This window comes from Microcaecilia unicolor, chromosome 1 (assembly GCF_901765095.1).
Source record: "Microcaecilia unicolor chromosome 1, aMicUni1.1, whole genome shotgun sequence".
Classification (NCBI taxonomy): domain Eukaryota; kingdom Metazoa; phylum Chordata; class Amphibia; order Gymnophiona; family Siphonopidae; genus Microcaecilia; species Microcaecilia unicolor.
Window position 1 is genome coordinate 188,820,065 of NC_044031.1, and position 24,012 is coordinate 188,844,076.

Consider the following 24,012-nt stretch of genomic DNA (forward strand, 5'->3'; position numbering starts at 1 on the left):
AGTGGTAATAGTCACTGTCTTCCATCATCGTTTGATCTATTTCTCCTGAAATATAGTTCCTATTATAGTGATTCCATTGTGTTCTACTGTGATCTAGTCATCTGTAATTGGTTGATATTGAATGAGAAAGGTTGGGAAACGTTGGTCTAACAGCCACACTACATTTCTCCAGCAGTGATGCTATCATTGAATGAGCCTGGCAAAGTGCCCAGGGCCACCCAATAATAGGGGCTGCCTGCGATTGATCACTCCCCTCCCCCCCAGCAATTCTAGCATCCCTCCCTTGGCTCCCCCCCCAGGGTCCTTCCTCTGCCACATTCTACCCACAGGAATCTACATCAGAGAGGAAAAACGCAGCAAAGGAAAGATCCTGGCAGGCATTTGTTTCAAGGACTAGGGGGAGGAGGGAGAGAGAGGTTAGAGAGATGCTGCACCTATGGGGGGGGGGGGGGGGAAGAGAGAGAGAGACTGAGACCCAAAGCAAAGCGGAGGGAGAGAGAGAGAGAAGAAATGCTGGACCAGAGGGATGCAGGAAACAGAGGGATGAGGGAGAGACCTGGAACAAAGGGAAGAGATAGACTTGAAGCAAAGGGAGGGAGGAGAGATACTATATTGGGAAGGGGAAGCAGAAGGAAAAGAGAGAGAAAGAACAAAGGGCTGCTGGAGACTTGGGGGAAGGGGAGACAGAGATAGAGACATGACCAAGGGAGAGATGCTGGCTCAATGGAGAGAGAGAGAGAGATGCTGGACTATGAGGGGCCATCCAGGAGGAAGGGAACAGAAAGAGTAGAAGCTGGACATGGGGAAGGAAAGGTACACAGAGAAGAAACGTTGGACATGGAGGCAGCAAAGGGACACAGACACAGAAGGGCAATGCTGGACAAAAGAGGAGGAGGATAAGGACACAGAGAAAGGATGTTGGAGGGAGGATGGGGCACAGAGGACAGTTGCTGAACATAGGAAGGGAAAGGACAGAGACGGGGGATAGGATGGGAGACACTGGACAGGATGGACATGGACGCAGAGAAAAGATGGATAGTGGACAAAGAGAAGAAATGTCAAAATGACAGGAGACCCTAGAGAAAAAAAAACGGAGAAAAAAAGAAGAGACACTGGGACCAAAACAATGCTTAGAGAACAAAGGTAGAAAAGGCTTTTTTTTCTTAATAATTAGGGCTGTACCAAATACTTGTTTCGATTTGATTCAGCCCTGAATAGTGCCCCAAATACATTATTTGTATTTGTCCGAACAGTGATTTAAATTCAAATACGAATAATCCGAGGCTCTACTGTGCTAAATACTACTGAAATAAACATGATCTCCACTTTCGTGTTGCTTCTTTTATTATTTGTTATGTTAAAGCTCAATGCCCATTATTCATACTCAGTATTCATATTCAGCCGAATAATACTATTCATTATTCGTATTTGGCCCAATAGTAAAATATGCTATTCGGTACAGCTCTAATTGTAATATGTTGATTTGGGGAAATGTGCATCCCTGATATCTTGATTTCCAGTTTCTATTTCTATGACAGGTTTCCTATGTAAGTCTGGAATGTAATTTATTTCTGCAGTGCTTGTTTAATGGCGCTGTGAAGGGATCCCTCCTTCCCTACCCCCCAGTCCTTACTACCTTGGGTGAGTTGACATTATAGGGATCCTTTATTATTTTTTCTGCTCAGGGCCCCTGCAGTCCTAGTTATGCCACTGCATTTTACCATGTTTCTTCTTTATTGTCTATCTGTGCTCAGAGTCTGTTCACTGACTAGACTGTAAACTTCACTGTGTGTCTGTAAAGTTCCGCATACATCTTATAATCCCATATTTAATAGCAGTAGTACTTCATAGTAACAGGCTTGGAAGTGTATTCCAGAAAACTAAAAATTGGGCTAGTCTATTGGTTTAATGACAGTGAAGCATGCTACTAATGGAGAAGATCGGGAGGGGTTGGATCTCGGTCCAGTTCCTGAACATATCTTCTTTTTAAGCTGGCCAGATAGCAGGATGTTGCATAAAAACATATGCACTTATAAAACACACTTATGTTTTCTTCCTCCTCTTTGTATTCTGGCATTTTATTTTCTTGTTAAATCAGTCTCATGTTTATGGCCCAATGTTAGACTTACTTTGTTCCTTTGTAAGCAGTGTAAGCTCTCCACTTGTCTATTGTTTGGATATTTTCTGGTAGTAATCAAAGTGAAGACTACTTCAATCAATATTCATTTCTGTTTCATTACAGAGCCAAACAGAGTGACACCAAACAGAAAGAACCACAAGAACTCCATGCACAAGCAATAACCCGTGAGGAAAATGAGGCATACATAGTAAAAGCGCAGGCAACAAAGATTTTTTTAAAAAGTCAAACAAGCAAGGCATGCAAGAAATCAGGATGCTGCCTAATGGAAAGGAACAGAGGGCATTTGACTATAGCAGCTCTCCTGCATTCCATTGTTACTGTGGAATGAAATTGGTTTGTGAAAAAAAGATGGTGAAATTAAATTTTGAAAAAAAGTAAAAATAAAAATGAGAGTTATTTCTGCTTAAATAGATCTGGAAATATATTTATTGAGAAAAAAAAAGTTGGAATTAGATCACACAGAACACACATAAAAACGAGATAGTGTAGGTGGCATTACGACATCACAAATAACACTGACCAATCAGGTTCACTAAGTGCAATATCACTCCCAGTGCATAAGAGCTGCATCAGTCCTGGCATTGTGACATCACAAATAATATTGACCAAAGTGCAATATCACTCCCAGTGCAGAGTTCTAAAAGCTGCATCAGTCCTGGAGGATTGTGGCATGTTTTAAAGACGCAGTTTTCTACCTGGTCCTCAAGTACATTTGCAGGCACTCAGGATCCCACACTACCCACTAGATATGCGTGTAGTAGTTTTCCACGCATGGCCTCCTGAAAACCAGATTACCTAGAAGGCTACTCAAAAAATGGGTTTGAAATCCCCTACTTAAAAGAACCATAAAGAAGACGTTTCACACTGGGGCAGACTGACAGTGGTCTGGGCCCCAGAGCAGTAAGGGTCATTGTGCCCCCCCCCCCCCCTAGCCACTTACTGCTGCCCCACCGCTGCAATTGCAGCCCTCCTCCCCCACACTACAGACCTCTGCAAGTGGGTCCTACCTTGAAGGAAACTGGTGGTCTAGTGACTTCTTCGGGGGCAGGAAAGAATCCCACTCCTTCCTGCCTGCTGACGCTAGTGTGCCTGGGGCTGGCGCCGGTGTGTTTTCAAAATGGCTGCTGAAACTTCCCGCAGCAGTCTTGCGGGTCTTGGCAGCATCAAGAGACTGCTGCAGGAAGTCTCGGCAGCCATTTTTAAAACACAGCAGCACCAGCCCTGGCACACTAGCAGCAGCGGGCAGGAAAGAGTGGGATTCTTTCCTGCCCCCGAAGAAGCCACTAGACCACTAGGACCCTTCATGGTAGGACCGCCGGCGGGCAACCGGGCAGAGCCTCTGGGCCTCCTTGAGACTCTTAGCCCTCAGTCACTGCCCAGTTGCCCAAATGGTCAGTCTGCCCCGTATCACATGAGCTTTCAAGACCACTTCTGTACCATCCCTTAGATGATGCAAGGCGCAACTCTCTTCCAAACTGACCATGTTTGGAGACACTTAAGAAAAGAGCTACCCATTAGTAAAACCTGTTCTGTTCAGTGTTAGCTTTATTACTCTCTATCTACTTTTTACACACAATTTTATGTTTGAAGGCACAACTGGTAGTACACTGGATTATGCCCATGGAGTACTGATTTATCACGTCTATGCATTTCTGTCATAGATACTGAATAGAAGAAAAGCTTTAGTAACAGCAGCCCTTAGGTCTATACTGTGTCAGCTAAGTTAAACATCTTTTATTTTCTTTTAAAAATAGTAAACTTTTTGGCTTCAGTCCAAGGCTAATAAATGTAGCATTTTGCTTTGATATTTTAAATTACAAGAAAGAGGCGGTGGGAGTGAGGTACCTCTAAGACTCCATTTGTCACTTTCCCTTTGGGAGACACCAAACGATGCTAAGGTATGAATAATGCTGCTCAAAACAGTATTTGGTTTTTTTTTTGTTTTTTTTAGTCCCCACTGCATGTTTCAGCCTTAAATTCATGCCACTTAATTTTATTCTTAACCCCTTTCACATTTTAAACACCTCTCTCTCATTTTGTTAAATGAAAAGTGATTACGGCCATGCTGCTTATTTTTTTTTTTTTCAAAACTGACACCTTTCATCCGGTTCCATTAATCCCTCACATATATCAGCATGATGCCTTTATAAGAGTCTGATGAAGACAGATGGCACAACAGCATGACTTAAACCATGATTCAGAAAGATAATAGCAATCAAATAAAAACTTTCAGAAACTTTCAAAACATTTAGCTTTCCAAAGGAAGTTAAATAAATCCAGAACTCTCTTAATAGTCTTCTTTGTTGTAAATGCTAGTATTGCTATTTTAAACCCTAGGGTAAATGAGCAGCAGTACCAGGACGCTGCAGAAGCTATGAGCAGCCGCTGCAGCATGCGGAGAAAGAGTAACATAGTAACACAGTAAATGATGTGATACTTTATAGGTATACTCGAGTTCGATTTGTCATTGCCATTCTCAGGACACAGACCATAGAAGTCTGCCCAGCACTGTTCTTGTACTAAGAGTTCTGAAGCTAACATCAAAGCCCCTTACAATTTACACTTCAGCCCATCCATATCTATTCAGTCACAATCAAGGCACAGACCGTAGAAGTCTACCCATAACTGGTTTTGCTTCCCATCTGCCAGTGTTGCCACTCAATCTCCGCTAAGATTCCGTAGATCCATTCCTTCTAAAAAGGTACCATTTTCATCTCCACTACCTCCCGCAGGAGGGTATTCCAAGTATCCACCACCCTTTCCGTGATACTTCCTAACATTACTCCTGAGTCTGGCCCCCCTTCAACCTCAATTCATGCCCTCTAGTTCTACCGCCTTCCCGTCTCCGGAAAAGATTTGTTGGCGGATTAATACCTTTCAAATATTTGAACGTTTGAAGAGGAACTTAGAACAGCAATGGTTTCTCTGTACAGTAGAGGTAGTGTTTCTCAACTCAGCCCTAAAACATATCTAACCAAATTAGTTTCTGGGCAGCCACAATGAGAACACCGATGTATTCATTGGGGACATCCTGAAAACCACAGCAGTCAGGGTGCTTCTGGAAGACGTTTACGAATCACCATGGTAGATAACTTTACTGGTCTGAATGAGGTTAACACATTCCTCCTAGCAGAATTAGCTCTGTGCTTCACTTGCAGCCTCAAGGTTAGCTGTCTTGATAGTGACACCTTGCTGCTACATGAAATTTAGTCAGGTTAGAATGATGACCTTGTGTAAATGGCTAGTCTGCTGGGGTTAGCTGGTTTCACACACACTAAGCATTCCTTCTACGTGACCCTGCCAGCGCCGAGGCACCACTGGCAGCATTGCTCACCCCCTGCCATGTTGAATCATAGTTTCTGCCCTACATCGCCTGGCATCAAAGTGTGATACAATTCAGTTTCATCCTCCTGCTCACATGACCTGTGAAGAATCATTCATAGTTAAGAAGTTCCTCTTCACCAGCTAAGATGTTATAATTCACATTTTCTGAAACAGACCCATGCAGATCAGGGTGTCAAGTCATATTAACACTGCATCACATCTATCTGAATTTAAAGGAAAAGCATAGTGGTGACTTTGAGAGAAAGAAAAAAAAAAGGATTTTACCCCCAAGATTAGACTTATACAAATCTGTATACTGCTCCAGTAAAACTTATGGCAATAAGGATTGAAATTACAAAGACAGGCTTTTACCACATCTTGATTTACCATGGGAACTACCAACCTGTGGTATTGCAGTACTGCAGGTTCCTGACTCCCGTGGTAAAAGAATAACACTGCTTGCAAGCCTCACAAACAGAATTCTGGTACCACACAGAAGCACCGAGTCACCAAGGTGAAGCTTGATGCTCTCAGGCCACATGTTAAAGAGGTCAGCGCTCAGAAAAACAGAGAGGGGTTTGCACTCTCCACAGCAATCGAACACAGCAAAAAAATGGAGTGGAGAGGACCAAATATCAAGAGATCAGTCACCACACACAAGGGTAAGATGCTCCAGAAAAACCTTTATTAGAACCCAACACGGTCCGTGTTTCGGCTATATCAGCCTTCTTCAGGGGTCAATCGATGGATGTTCGTTAGTATATCAATTGATGGAGCATTAGATAGTCAACTGATTGAAATCACAAAAACCTTTAGTTTAGCCAGCTCCTCTTGAACACAATCCTCTGATAATCGTTCAGGGACTACCACCCCTCCATTCTTATTTGTGTTTGTCTTCTGCAGTCCTGCTCCCGGCCCTTCAGCCGGTTAAGTGGCTTTTGAAATTGCACTCTCTTGGCATTTTGTTCAAGAGGAGCTGGCTAAAGGTTTTTGTGATTTCAATCAGTTGACTATCTAATGCTCCATCAATCGATATACTATCGAACATCCATCGATTGACCCCTGAAGAAGGCTGATATAGCTGAAACACGGATCGTGTTGGGTCCTAATAAAGGTTTTTCTGGAGCATCTTACCCTTGTGTGTGGCGACTGATCTCTTGATATTTGGTCCTCTCCACTCCATTTTCTTGCTGTGAAAGAGGTCAGCACTCTTCATCAATAGTGGTGACCTCATACAGGAAAATGACCCCTAGCGGTAGTACCACTGCTAGGGGTCGCTGACACCATTTTGGAAGAAGATGCTGGCAAGGGCAGGAGCAACTGCGGAATAGTTTACTGCCTTGGGGAGGATCTTCACTGGTAGGAAGGGGCATTTGCAGGTGGGGGCTGCCCTTTCGATTGTAGGGGGGGGAGGGTCCAGGTTGGGGTGGAACAAGGGAGGATCCTTGATTGGGAAGGAGTCTCAGCTAGGGGAGAAGGAAGCATTCTGGGCTGGTCACAGCTATAGATGAATGGTATTCCTCCGTTAATATGTGGCCTGAAAACGTTGGGATGTGGCACAGTGGCCCAATGCTTTAGGTTGGTAAAATAACCCCAGATTTTAGCTGGGGTTATTTTACCGACTATAATGCAACTTGCAGTATGCACTAGTGCACACTGCAAGCCTCAATATAGTGCTTACACAGAAATGAGCTGCTTTACTTGCATTTGTTCATTTTGCATCTCGGTACTATGTAACGCAGGGTGACCTAATTATCATTGCATAAGGGCACAGCAACAAGCATTAGAGCCCTTTAGCACGCATTAAGGGGCAAATTGTACAGGTTAGTACCCTAACTGAACTTGATAACTGACAATTACATTTTTGAATATGTCAAATATTCTAGCTACTTAGTCAAACTTCAGTCTTTTTCCCAGTTAGAATGGGACAGTAAAGATTACGTTCTACTACACAAAGAAGGCCCCAAACAGTTTTGCACATGCTGTGACTTTTGTTGTGGCAAAGCTCCTGCCCTAGCTACACACAGGATGAGATATGGCACTTGCAGCTGGCACAAGGAACATCCTAATATTGGAACGTGGAGTCTGTGGTTAGGCAGCAGAGAAAAGATGACAGTGGATGGAATTACGCTGCATGCTGACACTGGGAAATGGAATCTGGATGGCAACAGGAAGGACAAGATTCCCCCTTCTATTCTTTTGGTTACGAAAGAAAAACAACTTGTAACCTGCTGAGCAAAAAGGTACCAAAAGTGGGGTTACAAATAACACAGATAAAAAAGGGCCAACTTTCATTTTTGAAAGTTTTGTGTAACAGAGTCAGTAGAATAGGACTATGTATTTTTTTTTCACAATTTTGATTCTTTTTATGTTTTACAGCCTAAATACTGCAGGTATCCAAAGAGGGGTATGATTTCTGGGGTTAATTACTTTTTTAAACTGATAAACATATCTTATTTTTTAAAGATGTAATTAGTCCATACCTGAGGCTGAAATTATGCAAGATTAGCAGTTGATATCCCTCTATCTTGTGGTATAAATAAGTCACATGCCCCACATTTGGTACCTTTTTGCTCAGTGGGTCACATTTGTGTTGTAAAAGAACTCAAAAGTCATTTAAGAGAGCTGGGAAGTGGGGGGGGGGGGGGGGGGGGGGGGGGGGGATATAGGCCAAAATGGACTCCTATGACAGCAATGATAAATGTCTAGATATTGGTGCAGAGATTGTACAAATTATTACATCATGGACAGAACATCCCTAATGAGTAATAAGAGACTGTAAAATGTGACTTTTTTTTAAGTGGTAAATGAAGGGTACTGTATTGAAAGTCACAGAATAGACATTTACAAGACCAAGGTGATTATAAAGCAAAGTTACTTACCTGTAGTAGGTATTCTCCGAGGACAGCAGACATACATTCTCACATGGGGGTGACATCATCCAGAGCTCGGTGCAGAGGACACTGTCACTTTAATCACTTTGAGGCAGTGTCCTCCCATCACGCATACATGGGTGCCTTCTCGATACTTGAGTACGGAACCAGCAGTATAATACGAAAGCTAACAAGACAACTCCAAGTGCAGGTAGGAGGGATGTGAGAATATATGCCTGTTCTCCTCAGAGAACACCTGCTACAAGTAAGTAACTTTGCTTTCTCTGAGGACAAGCAGGCATAGTATTCTCACATGTGGGACTTACTAGCTGCCAGGCTCACAATGTTAATAATGAACTTAGTAACTGAAGCAGAAAGTGAGCCTGGTGGAAAGAAAGAGCTGGAAGGTAGAGTTAACATTCAAATAGTAAAAAGATTTTGCAAGACTACTGCTCCAGACAGTAGTGAGCAGTGAAGGTGTGGAAAGAAGACCATGTTGCTGCTTTGCAAATTTCTTCAATGGAGACAGAGCGGAAACGGGCTACTGAAGCCGCCATGGCTCTTACATTATGAGTGAAGATATGGCCTTGAAGGGTCAGCCCAGCCTCAGCATATAAGTAGGAGATACAGTCAGCCAACCAAGTCAAGATAGTACATTTAGTGATGGGAATCCCCAATCTGTTAGGGTCAAATCATAAATTACGAATAGCATATAGCCGTGATAGGAACTTGAAAGAACTTTTGCAAGAACATGGAAGACCAGTAGAGAGGATTAAAGGTCATACCTATTGTGGGAAATGTAGTTTTTGTCCGAATATGCTAACCACTTATCGATTTATGAATCCTATTGACAACAAATGTCATGAATTAAAGTGTAATACAACTTGTGAATCCACTTATGTTGTGTATATTATGATGTGCACCTGTCCTAAATTGTATGTAGGAAAAACTACTCGCCAACTTAAACAGCGGTTATCTGACCATAAACATAATTTAAAGGTGTCACGTATGGAAGCCCCTTTAGTTAGACACAGTATAGATAAGACCCATAAATTTGAGGACTATAAATGCATAGCGATAGATCATGTCCCTATGTCTAGCCGAGGCGGAGATAGGGACAAGTCACTTATCCGCAAAGAACAAAGATGGATACATAGATTGTAAACTTTGAGTCCCATGGGGCTCAATACAAGAGTAGACTGGAAAGTTTTTTTCTAGTTTTTCCAGTTTTCTTCAGCCTAATTGATTACTTAGCTCTTTAAATAGCAAAGAGCAGATGACTGGACAGACGTCGACGGCGTCATGATAAATAGCGTCCGCCATTTTAGAAAGATAGGACGCTGCATCTTGCTAGTACAGGAAGATCTCAAGTAAGTCTCCTAGCTGTTAGTAAATGATTTCTTCTACCCTCTTTGGGATCATAATAATCTGCTTGTTATATATTCTTAGAGATAAGCGGTACTGCTCCTTAAGAAGCTGTTGGCGAAACGGGAGCTCGTTGTAGGGCGTGCCGGGAGTCCTGTATGAGAAAGCAGCAGAAGATAAGTGTACCTTTTAATGTTGATTGAAATAAAGCGACACTATTAAGGGTTAAAAAGTTAAAAAAGTACACAGAGGTTTTTTGGCTAATGAGGATGCTCGTGGTAGGCTAAGTTTGCAGAGAAATTGAAGCCGCCAAACGAGTCAGTGAGCCCATAAATTTTTAAAAAATCGGCTCACTGAGTGTCTGAAGCCTTTTCCACTATTATTTTTGAGCAAGGCATTTTCTATCCATTTTATTTTCGCTGCAATTTACTTCCTAATGATGTCCCTGCAGCGTCACAGTAAAACTGAAGTCGCTTTCTCGGTGATAAGGCTAGTAAACAACAGAAGTCGGACCTGGGCTGCCCGAGCAAAGAACCTTGCAGCACAGAGGAAGCGTGTGCAACAGTTCCAATGGGCATCAGCTCACAACTAGTACTCATAACAACTTTACTCATCGAAAACAACTCTAATTTCTGAAGAACGCTTAGTGGAAGCGAACTGCCATATTAGTAGCCTGGAGGACAGCCGTGCAATTTGTAAAGTAAAACAAAAGATGGCGCCTGAACTGAAAACCATCTTTGAAGACGCAGATAATCATAACAGACGCAACAACATTCGTATACTCGAAATAACAGAGGGTATGGAGGGCGAAAATACTCTCAAGGTTTTTTGAATTTTTCATTCCTTCATTATTGCAACTTTCCTTCGAAAGGCCATTCGAGATAGAAAGAGCGCACAGGGCTCCTTCACAGAGAAGTCCTAATCAAAAATATCGTAGACCAGCAATTTTAAAAGTGCTACAATATTCACAAGTGCATACTATTCTGCAGGCAGCAAAATCCAAAGGTTGGATTAATTGTAATTACAACTTCATCACTATCACTCCAGATTTTGCAAAATACACGGCTTTCACTAGGAAAGCTTTTCTCGCTCTTACACCGTGTCTACAGTCACTGAATACAGAATTTGTATTATTTGCCCCTGCTATCATGAAAATTACACACAACAACAAAACAAAATCATATACCGAACCTAAAGAGCTGGAGAAATACATAGCTTAGCATGAATCTACTCAATCATAAGTACATAAGTATTGCCATACTGGGACAGACCGAAGGTCCATGAAGCCCAGCATCCTGTTTCCAACAGTGGCAAATCCAGGTCACAAGTACCTGGCAAGATCCCAAAACTGTACAATACATTTTATGCTGCTTATTCTAGAAATTAGAAGTGAATTTTCCCCAAGTTCATTTTAATAATGGTCTATGGACTTTTCCTTTAGGAAGCCAACTGCTTTTACTACATTCTCTGGCAATGAATTCCAGAGTTTAATTACACGTTGAGTGAAGAAAAATTTTCTCCGATTCGTTTTAAATTTACTATTTTGTAGCTTCATCGCGTGCCCCCTAATTCTAGTATTTTTGGAAAAAGTAAACAAATGATTCACGCCCACCCGTTCCACTCCACTCATTATTTTATAGACCCCTATCATATCTCCCCTCAGCCGTCTCTTCTCCAAGTTGAAGAGCCCTAGCTGCTTTAGCCTTTCCTCATAAGGAAGTCGTCCCATTCCTCTTTAGCATTTTCGTCGCCCTCCTCTGTACCTTTTCTAATTCCACTATATCTTTTTTGAGATGCAGCAACCAGAATTGAACACAATATTCGAGGTGCGGTCGCACCATGGACTGATACAAAGGCATTATAATGTCCTCATTTTTGTTTTCCATTCCTTTCCTAATAATACTTAGCATTACATTTGCTTTCTTAGCAGCCGCAGCACACTGAGCAGAGGGTTTCAACATTTCATCAACGATGACGCCTAGATTCCTTTCTTGTTCAGTGACTCCTAATGTGGAACCTTGCATTACATAGGTATAATTTGGGTTCCTCTTTCCCACATGTATCACTTTGCACTTGCTCACACTGCCATTTAGACGCCCAGACTCCCAGTTTTGAAAGGTCCTCTTGTAATTTTTCACAATCCTCTTGCGATTTAACAACTTTGATAACTTTGTGTCATAAGGAAATTTAATTACCTCACTAGTTACTCCCATCTCTAAATCATTTATAAACATGATAAAAAGCAGCTGTCCTAGCACAGACCCCTGGGGAACCCCATTATCTACCCTTCTCTATTGAGAATACTGACCATTTAACTATACTTTCTGTTTTCTATCTTGTAACCAGTTTTTAATCCACAATAGGACACTACCTCCTATCCCATGACTCTCCAATTTGCTTTGGTGTCATTCATGATGTACTTTGTCAAACATCTTTTGAAAATCCAGATACACAATATCAACTGGCTCACCTTTATCCACGTTTGTTCACCCCTTCAAAGAAATGTAAAAGATTGGTGAGACAAGATTTCCCTTCACTAAATCCATGTTGGCTTTGTCTCATTAATCCATACTTTTGAATATGTTCTGTAACTTTGTTCTTCATAATAGTCTCTACCATTTTGCCTGGCATTGACGTCAGGCTCACCGGTCTATAATTTCCCGGATCTCCTGTGGAACCTTTTTAAAATATCAGTGTTACATTGGCTTCCCTCCAATCTTCCGGTACCACGCTCGATTTTAAGGATAAATTACATATTACTAACAATAGTTCCACAAGTTCATTTTTCAATTCTATCGATAGTCTGGGATGTATAACATCTGGTCCAGGAGATTTGCTACTCTTCAATTTGTCAAATTGCCCCATTACATCCTCTAGGTTTATAGAGATTTCATTCAGTTTCTCCAATTCATCAGCTTTGAATACCATTTCTGAAACTGGTATCTCTCTCAAATGTACCTCGGTGAAGACCGAAGCAAAGAATTCATTTAATCTCTCTGCTATGGCTTGTCTTCCCTGATTGGCCCTTGTACCCCCCCCCCCCCCCCCTTGGTCATCTAGCAGTCCAACCGATTCTTTTGCTGGCTTCTTGCTTTTAATATATCTAAAAAAAAAAATTACTATGTGTTTTTTTTTCTCCAACGCATTCTTTTTTTCAAAGTCCCTCTTTTCCTTCCTTATCAGCGCTTTGCATTTCACTTGACATTCCTTATGCTGTTTCTTATTATTTTCAGTCGGTTCCTTCTTCCATTTTCTGAAGGATTTTCTTTTAGCTCTAATAGCTTCCTTCACCTCACTTTTTAACCATGCCGCCTGTAGTTTGGTCTTCCTCCCTCCTTTTTTAATACACGGAATATATTTGGCCTGGGCTTCCAGGATGGTATTTTTGAAAAGCATCCATGCCTGATGTAAATTTTTGACCCTCGCAGTTGCTCCTGTAAGTTGCAAGTTGTTTTTTCACTGTTCTTCTCATTTTATCATACTATCAGGCATTTTGTGAAAACATGAAGAGCTGAGGCCAAGCCAGATGGCAAGACTTTGTCCTGATAATGCAGAGTCCAACCGCAGAAAAGCAGACACTTCCTATTACCAGGAAGAATGGATTTGTAGGTCTAGAGAGCAAAGCCAGTCATTGAATTAGATCATGGGAGAAGGAACCTTCGGAAACCATGCAAAACTTTTGTCCGAGTTGGTTATTTGTTCATAACCCTGAAGTGAGAATCAGTCTTTTTTGGTATGAGAAGTATCAGGAGTAAAACAACCCCCTCATTAGCAGCGAGACGTCTTCTTTCTCAATGCAAAGTGTAACTACACTGAAAGTACCCCATGTTCAAAAGTTATGAAGGGCCACCTCTCTAGAAGAAGCAGCGTTAGAGAGCTGTGGCCTGGAGTTTTAATGGGATCTGTATGTTTTTTAATCAGATTGGCCACTTTCTCAACTTTGTCACCAAATAAACTGTCTCCACGACATGGGACATCTGCTAACTGTCCTTATAAGCAAATTTGAGATTGGAAACTCTGAGCCAAGAAAAAATGTCTCATTGCTACTTCTAAAGCGGGAGATGCGAAAAGAGACGTTCAAAGTGAATGCAAAGGCCTTGTCTGCCAGATATTTGCGATAATCTAGAAGCTTCCTGTGGATTTTAAAAAACTCAGCAGCCTTGTTTGTAAAGTTTGTAAAGAAAAGAGCACTCTGTACTAGAGACTTCAAGTGGATTGTGGAAGTTGATAATCTAATATGCAGCTGGTTAGCACAGAGGCTTGAAATGTTCGCCTGCCGAAAGTATCTAAGGTTCCAGCTTCTCTGCCTGGAGGAACAGAGGCATGAGATCTCGCACCAGCATTAGCGCTTTAAAGTGGATTCCACAACTAAAGAACGATGGGGTAATTGTGTTTTTCAAACTCAGTGCATGTCTGTATCTTGTACCTGGGTATCAATTTTCTTTGAAGCAACCTGAACTATTAGTGGAGCTTCCCGGTTTTTTTTAAAAGAGCATTCTTAATAACTGTATGAAGGGGAACAATGATTCCCTCTTTAGAAGGAGAGTCATAATCTAGATCAGGGGTGTCTAATCTCAGCCTTCACCAGATTAGGTTTTCAAATTTCCACTGAGTATGCATGAGATCTATTTGCATATAGTGGAAGCAGTGCATACAAATAGATCTCTTGCATATTCATTGGGGAAATCTGGTGCTGAATCCCGTGCCATGCTCAATGCCAATGCAGAACTAAAGAGTGTTTCAGGTTGGACTCTGTGTGCTTTAAGTGTCCTCGATTGCATGTGCTGACAGAGGTCACACTGTATGTCCTGGTGCTCCAAACCCAGAATTGAACACACAGTTACGGGGGTCTGTGCCTGAGATAGTCTTATCGCACACCAAGTACACTTTTAAAACCACTCGCCACCCTCTGACATGGAGGGAAAAATGGCCGACACAAGGTCAAAAGGCTCAGTGGTCTGAGGAGTGTGAGTAAATCTCTAACCAATCCTCAGTCAAAAAAAGGCCTCAGAGGCCCCAAAGGCCGAAAAATGAAAAAGAAAAGAATTTGAAAAAAATATATATTTTGGTTGAACTTAGAAATGAGAAAAGAAAATATGACAGAAAAAATATCCCAAAAAGGGAAGGCACCAAACAGAGACAGTTTGACGCGCTGAGGAGAAATTAGAAATCCAACCTCTCTGCTCTGCGGAAAATGAAAGACTGCTGGTTCCATGCTCAAGCTTTGGGTGGGAAGGCACCTGCACAGCGGGGGCACTTTTAAAGGAACAGAGCAATAGAGCAGTGTCCGCAGCGGGCTCCATGGATGATGTCACCACCCATATGAGAATATTATGCCTGCTTGCCCTCAGAGAAGCTATAAGGCAGAAGTTCTCATGTGATATGGAAAAAAAATCCTTGAAAGCTAATTCATTTTGGAGACAATAAGATTGTTTCCCTCTAGAATGATTTTGCAGTTGTGTCATCCTTCCTCCTGGAACAAAGAGGTTTACAGTTAGCAATGCTCTCTGTGCAGGATTAAAGCCCCTTACCTTGGAGTGACTCGAGTCAGCTCATCAGAAGGATGCAGGATGCGGCAGGTGGTGAAGGTGAAAGTGGAGCTGGTTTGTGACATACACTTCCCAGGATGAGGAACTAAATTGCAAAAATAAAAAAATAAAAATAAAAAAAAATCTTGGTGAAGGCACAAGAGGCTCTGTTTTGCAAAAGCAGATGTAGCAAATGATGGAATACCCTTTTTCTGCGATATGTGTACAACACATGAAATACACTAGCAATTCTGGGCTGCCACACTAACTTCCTTCCTCCAGCTATAACCACACGTTTCTAAGTGCCATGTTTGGAGGTCCCAGAAGCACATGTATTTCAGTGTTCACTTAACTCTGTGTCACTGAACTACAAATCCCAATATCTCACTTAGGCTTGGAGGGCTCAGTGGTGGGCAGAACTTCCATGAATCTGTTGGAAGTAGCAGGGTAGGGTTATTTTGCAACCTTCAATAGACTACTACATCATATTGGTGAGGTGGGGGTGGGGGGGGGGGGGTTGTTGCTTTTTTTTTTTTTTTTAACCCTAGGACTTTCTCATGTCCACAAAGGCTCTCTTTTATAAAATTCTGGATTCACCACTTGACCCACCATAACAAACTTTCCTTTCTCAGCTGCAGTTTATAACAAGTTTTAATGGGTATTTACATACAACCATATTTGTAGGTATAAATGGCCTGAATGGCAAGGGAAGACACTCTCAGGGACAAACGGTGGTTTTGTTAAAGTGTGGGCAAAGATTGGACCTTGGTGGAATTATCAATGAAGAGTCAGTCTATTTTACACCAAATTATATTTGCCCTCATCAACATTAAAGTTATACAGTAGCTGCTGCTCCAGCAACTCAACATAATCCATCCCCTGCTCAAAGTCTGATTTTTGTTTGCAAAAGTTTACAAATTACATTGTTATAAAATGCAGCTCCCTAACACAGGGCATTCCAAATTAACTTTAAATATGTGAAGTCATGCATAATTAAAGCTTATTGAGAGAAACAAAGGAAGAACAGAATCACACAGTGCCATGATTGCATAGGTTTTCTGGCTTGAGAGTTGCCTTCACAGTGTTAGCCCACACGATCCAAATAAAACACCTGTCACATGCCACCTGGTCCTTCTCTCAGGAGAGTTTAAAACTTATTATGTGATTACTACTGTCAAACGGTAAATCATTTTTAGCAGGCAGAGAGTCAAAATGGTCATAAATGTTATATGCTTATTATAAGGTGGCATGCCCTAATTTGTTTCAAATTTTATTTAATTAATCAGAATCAAGATGGAATCAGGTGATTTTTAGTAAATTGGTGACAATTTAACAATCAGCTATTTTCATGTGTTAATTACAACATATACTTACTATTACTGATTCATGACCACCGACCTAGTGATAAAGTGATAAATCATATAACTAATTTTCAATAGAGGGGTTGATATTTAAAAGATGTAAGATGTAAAAGTGGGCCTCTTTTACTAAACCATGCTAGCAATTCCCGGTGCAGCAATGCCAACAAAGCCCATTCACTTTGAATAGGCTTTGTTGGCATTCCCGCGTGGGAATCGCTAGTGCAGTTTGGTAAAAGAGGCCGTAACTGGCTTATAAATGTTGTCATTTGCTGTGCACACAAATTTTTCAAGACAAAAGAAACTGGGCAAGAGATTCAAACTTAGCCAATTAATACTGTGTTAATTCATCTATCTACTTTACAAACCATCCTTCTGAGACTGAAACCAATACTCACTCAAGGCAGTAAACAAAAACTGACTCAAACACTAACTAGCTAAATTTGTTTTCCTAAATATGATTGCACAGCTGGCTGCCTTGTTTTTAAGTTTTGTGTAGTTAAAGAATACTCATAAGCAACTTTATCTTTTAAACTTTAGCTAAATAACTTGACAGCATTAAATTGGTTAAAATTCACTCATATTGGCTCTTTGAATACCTATCACAGAGTAAATCCCTGGTACCATGAACACCAGGAACATTGGCTCTAGTCCAGTGCTTCCCATACTTAACAGATATGACCCCATTTTAATAAAGATTCATGTGACACCAGATGAAAACAAAATGGCCAACTCCTGCTTTCCTCCCTCTCTCATCCATTTCTCCTCTCCCCATTTATCCAAAGCATGAAGGCAGCAGCATCAGTGGTGATGGCAACAGTAGCATTACTTAGCACAGGGCCCTGTGTCACTGTGTGCTCACAAACCTCAATGCTCTGCATGGGGTTTCCAATCTTACAGGAACCCACACAGGACGAGGGAGAAGGTCCTATGAACATTTGCTGACTCACAGGCTGACTGGGCATAGATCACAGTGGAGCTTGAGAGAAGCCCTGCGTCTGTGACCCTATCTACTGGTCATGTGACCCCTTTTGGGGTCTTTACCTACAGTTTGGGAACTACTGCTCTAGTCCTTAATGATCTTCTGTAGTTTTGTTTTTTAAATATCCAATGCCAAAATATTCCCCAAATGAAGGTCACAGCCCTATTATCACAAGAGCATTCAAAAAAAAGTTTGGATAAGTTCCTGGAAGAAAAGTACATAAACTGTTATTAAGGTGGACTTAGGGTTAACTCCACTGCTTTTTCCTGGGATAAGCAGCACGAATTCTATTTACTCTTTTGGGAACCTGTCAGATTCTTGTGACCTGGCTTAGCCACTGCTGGAAACAGGATACTGTGCTCAACGGACCTTTGGCTTGACCCAATGCAGCAATGCTTATATACTAACAAGAAAATCAAAAACAAGCTCAGAATGATTTTTGATACGGGAATTATAATATATCATGACTAAAAATAAATGCATAAACAATTAAGGCTTCAAAGAGGCCTAGCTATCTTTCAAATGTGATATAGAAACTAAAGAGATGGAAAAATCATGAACCAAAAGCATAGATTCTCCAGGTTTCAAGTTACGCATCTTCTTTTCTACAACATATTCTATGTTGACACAGATGGAGCATCGCCAGGGCAAACATAAAACCAAGTGCAAATATGTTTACCATGAAAAACAGAAGCATTTAACACTTAAAATCCTGAAGAATCCCACAGCAGCAGCCAATAAAGCTCTGCAAATGGGCAAAACTTGATGAACTATTACTAAGAATGGGCAGTTTTCAAAGTGAAAGTGAATGCATGATTTCACTGTGCAAAATAATGCAAAATCTGCTGAAAAAATATCCAAATCATTTCTATCTATGAGGGCAGTAAGAAAATTGCCCCAGGAGAGAGGGACAGTTTGTAAGTAATTATGGACATGTGTAGTAAGAGACAGACCCGGATTTACACATAAGCATTTGTCTCTGTTGCCAAATTTTCAAAGCCATCAGAGTGCAGTCAATGCTGCCCTATTGCCATCTTGGCCTGCCATTGTGCTGCTGTCCTTCATACTGGCATCTACCCTGTAGAAGCAGTAACTTCTAGAAGGAAATTCAGTGTGTGGCCTTGTAAACCCTCACTTGCTGACAGGTCTCGTGATGCACCATGTTGTACAGGTTTCCATGGTAACAAGATGCCCTTGTGGAAGAAAGGGGTCAGTCTTCCATAGGCACTGTCAACATGAGAAGGCTTGCAGGCCCTGAATTTAATTTCCATTAGGAATTACTGCTGTGACAGTGTAAAGTACAGAGGACTTGAAGTTGAGGGGAGATGCCATAACAAGCAAAAATCTTGGAAGGAGTGATCGGGGGAGGGGAGTTGCCCCCATCCAATTGCCTCAAGTGAGATGTCCTGTTCCAGACCGCTAGGTGCACCACTACTGGTACTGTAGAGGTCAAAAGAATTGAAGGTAATTTTTTTTAATGGGGGAGCCATTTGTATCAGAGAACTAGTAATTCATGCAGGGAAAGATTGGGTTTTTAGTGGATTTTTGCTGGGAGTTTTGAGAATTGAACACGCGATGACAAAAAAAGCTTACCAAATTGTTATCTTGCAGACACATTACATCAACTTTGTGTATTTGCTGAACAAAGGTAGGGTGGTCTATGTTTGCAGCGACGGTGCCCTATTTGTGTTTTCTTGGAAAAGGACAGCCAAACCAAGGGCCCCGTTTACTAAGGTGTGCTAGTGTTTTTAGCATGCACTAATTTTTAGCACATGCTAAAAACGCTAGCATGCCTATAGCATGGCTTAGTAAACAGGGCCCCAAGACTAAAAATGTAGAAAAAATAAATAAATAAAAATTTTAACTAAGGTGGTGGTGGTAGTTGGGGGGGGGGGGGGTAGCAACTGTTTCCTACTGAGCCATTTTAAGGTGAAATCTTTGTGATCAAACAGCATATAGTGGGCCTTTGACAAAGGCAAGCTAGTGTTCTTTACATGCCCTAAACCCTAGAGATGCCCATATATTGCAATCATTAGCGCATGCTAAAAATGCTAGCGCCTTTGTAAAAAAAAAACCCAAATGCCACAACTCTAATTCTTCCTGGTTTGTTATTCTTATTATTCTTATCTCTGCTTTCTTTGGGTCATTTTTAAAGTATGTTATTTAGCTTGTGAATTCAGGGCATGGTTTAATGTAGCGGTCTTTAAATGTGAACACTTTTTATACATTTTTACAAATTTGATAAACACAAAATTATTTTACAAAAAGATATAGCATGTTTAAAAATCTATCTCCTAACTGAAATATGATCATGTAGAATTTAAATCAGATGTTTCTGAGGTTATAATTTGGAGAGGATGCAAAGAGCATCCCATGAGTTGCCACCTAGCAATCATGGTTCAGTTTCATGTTAAAACAGCTTAAGAAAGTTGAAAAAGAAATGCAGGACATATCAGTTCTGGTTAGAAGATGAACGGACACAAAGCAGTACAGTGCTGCTTCTGAAATGCCTCCATTCCCTTATACACACTGTGAGACATGTTTGGCTCACACCCTTCACCCACAAACATGTGAATAGTAGCATCAATTTTTTTGAAGAAACCTGGTTTTCATCAGGTTCTAATCTAGGAATTGTAAAGATGTTGCATGCATTAGCAAAAGCAAAATCCAGTCTCTTGTGAGCAAGTCTTTGTGACATGTAAAGGCTGCTAAAAGTACAGAAGACACTTTCCTAGCAAAAGCAAACAACTTTAGAAGATCAGAAGGACAATGAACTCCAAGCAACAGACTGAACAAAATGTACAACTTGAACCTACTTCACCGTATCATCCATTGAGTCAGTAAGGTAGCATCTGGAATACTGCTGTAGCATTTACAACAACGCCATGCAAACAGAACAGCCTGTCTTTAAAATAATTCAGCACGTTTCATAATTTTGAAAATGGCCAGAGGATAGTTTTGGAGTGCATCTGATTGTATGTGCATGTTCAAGAAGTTTGCATTCACAAAGATAATCCAATGTGAATATACACAACTCCTCCACATACATTCAGAATTGTCTTATAGTATCTACTTGTTATACCACTATCATGTTTTTCTTTTCATTATCATGTTACCCAAGATCCTTCTGTAACACTAAATGTCTATTTTCTAATATATTTCCACCACTCATGATGTATTGTAAGTCACATTGAGCCTGCAAAGAGGTGGGAAAATGTGGGATACAAATGCAATAAATAAATAAATATCATGGTCTTCAATTAAAATAAGAAGTCCAAATAAGATGCATTTAAGCTGCAGGGGACTGCCCTGCCTAGGCTAAACACCCAACTATAAATGAATGCTGAGGAGGGATGTGCGTGTTTCTGTGCTCTTTGTTTTAAAGGTTGGTTATATGATCATTTCAAATGGTGACGCTCAATGATTTTGAACTGCTTTTGGTGAGCTTCTGAGACTAGTGATGTATGAGTATACTCCCTATTCCTAAACTCTACCAATACTGTCACAGTTTGCTTATTAAATCATGCAGAGGCAGAATTCAAATTAGGGACCCACAAGCAAAATATTAGAAAAGTCCCCTTAGCAGGGGGATCCGCATCAGAAGATACAGAAACAGCTATAAATGGGGTCCCTCCTTCCCTAGGCCTCCCTGCAATGTAATGGGCAACTTGGTTGGAATTTGCACCACTGAAGGTAAGGCATTATCTTCTTTCACTGATTTAATACTCTTGGGGAGCCAGAAACAAATTTAAAACCTTGATATATACAAACATGAACATGAAAGGGGGTGGACCTCCCCCCAAGATAATTTGTTATACCTTGTTTATATTTCAAGATAGCCTATAAAGTTCAACATGGTTTACAAAATATCAAGAAGTTGAATAAAATAAATTCAAGAATTAAAGCTCAGAAAACCATACAAAATATAACATTACAAAAAACAAGATTGAATACAATAAATCCAGAATTACAATGTAAGTATCTATCACTTCTCCTTCTGTTGAGGTGACAGAAAAAATTGGAAGGAAGTCAGCATGGGGTCTATGGACCACCATGGCAACCAGTTCAAGAAGCAGAGCTACCACAGAGACTGTGCTTTCATTTTGGCTTGCAGGTCCCATGCTGAGTCTTCAAGTTGTTGCTACTATTGCTAACAGGGCAGAATCAAGAGGAGTGCTGCAAGCAGACCCAAATGGTAGCATGACACTAGCATTCTAGCTTCTATCAAAATTTGGTGTTAGAAGGTGGCTGCCTACACTGCCTATGCCAAACCAAAACCCAGGCCTGGGACTTACAACTTTCTTTCCATTCTGATACCAATACTAACTGTACTTAAACTATTTATTTGTGGATGACGTTGGCAGAGTCCAATGCTCACAAAGTAAGAAGCTGAAAGTAATGAGGGAAGGCAGAACACACCTATTTGAGCACTGCACCGTGCTATTTCAGATTTCAACTTTGACTTCCTGAGTCCTACCCAAGGAGGTTTAATAACAGGAAATGGCATGAGCCTATCTGGCCTATAATCTGGGCTGAAGGGAAAGGGAATTGATATACCGCCTATCTGTGGTTTTTGCAACTATATTCAAACCTGGGGCAATGGAGGGTTAAGTGACTTGCCCAGAGTAAGTGGGCGGAGCTTTCCACCATATTGGGTCACTGAAAACAATAGCAAACTTGTGAGGGTTATACTGTTTTGCTTTCTTTCGGTTAAGAGGTGATCAGAGGGGGAAGGTGTAAGGGGAGTTAGGCAGAGTTGGGGGGGGGGAATGTTATATTCAAAATCTTGTAGACATTGCTGAAGAGCTTGCTTTATTTGCAATGCTGTATTGTACATTTCAGTGCTGTACTGTATGCCTTTATTTTTGCTTATGATGACAATAAAGATATGAAACCTCGTTGGGTGGGACGCCTCAGAAAGAGGGAAGTTGTGTCATAGGGGACGGGGCACCAGAAAAGGAAAGCTGCAGGACTGTTGGTGGGCCCACCTCTGGCACAAGTCTGACCCGGGGGGGGGGGTGCTTGAGGGAGAGTTGCCGGATCGTAGACAGGGATACATGCTAGACGGAGGAGACAGGAAGACTCGAGAGGGAGAGATAGCAGACAACAGGGAGGGGAGATCGATGCCTGAATGTGTGTGTGAAGGGGGAGAAGGGGAAAATCACTCTACCAATCAGGAAAACCAGGCAGCTTTTTTTCACTTCTCCACAGCGGGGACTCTACACACAAGAGGCCATGCTGAGACTGAAAGAGGGCAGCAGTGTCTCTCTCAGTGAGAAGCCATGGGGATGGAGAAGTCTGGTCAAGAGGTGCCAGATCCTGGTGTTGCTCTGTCCCTGAAGGCCGGCCCGGATGGAAGGATGACTGGACTCCTGAGACTTGAATGCTTATGACAGTGTGAGGTAGGTGGTCATCGAGAGGCTCAGTATACTCCCACAAGAACTCCAAAGGAACTACTTTCATCCCTGCAAACACCGTTCCCAAGCAGGAGTTGATAGTTTGTTTTGGGAGTACCAAGATGGTGGCTGCTGGTGACACCAGCTTCAACTTTTTGATGCCACATCGTCTCCTGTCATTAAACCTCCTTGGTTCTACCTGCAAACACAGGTTGCCAACTGTGGCAGCCAACAAAGAGTTTTCATGCAGCAGATAAAGTCTACTGGGGGGGGGGGGGGGGGGGGGGGGGGGGGGGGGGGGGGAACCACTAAATTCAAATTGCTCTTTTAAATCAGCTTTAAATGCAGATCTCTAAACTATGATCCCTGGGTGTCAGCTACCCCTTTCCTATGATTTCTTTTGGAACATTCTTATTTGTATAAAATAAATCAAATCAGAATAAATAATATTTTGAAAACTTATTTTATTTTACAAAGTGTTTTTATGATAAACAAAATAAAAGCTAATTTGTTATTATACATTTATTACTTCACCTTGTTTTTCAGTGCAAGTGTATTTATAAAAGTGCTTTGGGATGGCATAAAACTAACCCCCCAGAAATGAACATTACATACCAAAGTAGAGGCCAACTTGGTAAATAATTATGAAATTGGGAGGTGTATACAACCTAGGGGCAGAAAATGAGCCCCTAGGTTGTGTACCTTGCTTACCCATGCTGCAAAAATTATATACCTGGTGTGCAAGATTCCAGTGTGTTTGTAAGGCCTTTATTTATTGCTTTACAATTACATTCTTTTTCCTTCCATTCCCACACATGTAAACACGTGTGTTGCTGGACCACTTTATTCGGTTAGTCATCTTAAGGAACCAGCAAATGTTTGACCAGAGTATTCAAAAGCCCTCAATATTTCCAAAAAGCATCAGCTTCCCGAACACATTCTATAGTGAAAATCTTACAATGATTTACTGAAAAAATATCTATACATAAACATATACATTTTATCAGCCAAGTATTTAAAGTGTTTTTATGTTAAGTGGTAGCCGC

General features: G+C 41.3%; 1 protein-coding gene across 3 annotated transcripts in view; it reads right to left on the bottom strand.

Moving 5' to 3' along the window:
• TRAK1 (trafficking kinesin protein 1) overlaps window positions 1–24,012 on the bottom strand; it is a 140,925-nt gene that overhangs the window by 12,652 nt on the left and 104,261 nt on the right. For all 3 annotated transcript variants that reach the window (XM_030203331.1, XM_030203320.1, XM_030203309.1), the window contains exon 14: window positions 15,234–15,336. In XM_030203331.1, the coding sequence (XP_030059191.1) occupies window positions 15,234–15,336 (103 nt within the window). The remainder of the gene's footprint in view (window positions 1–15,233; window positions 15,337–24,012) is intronic.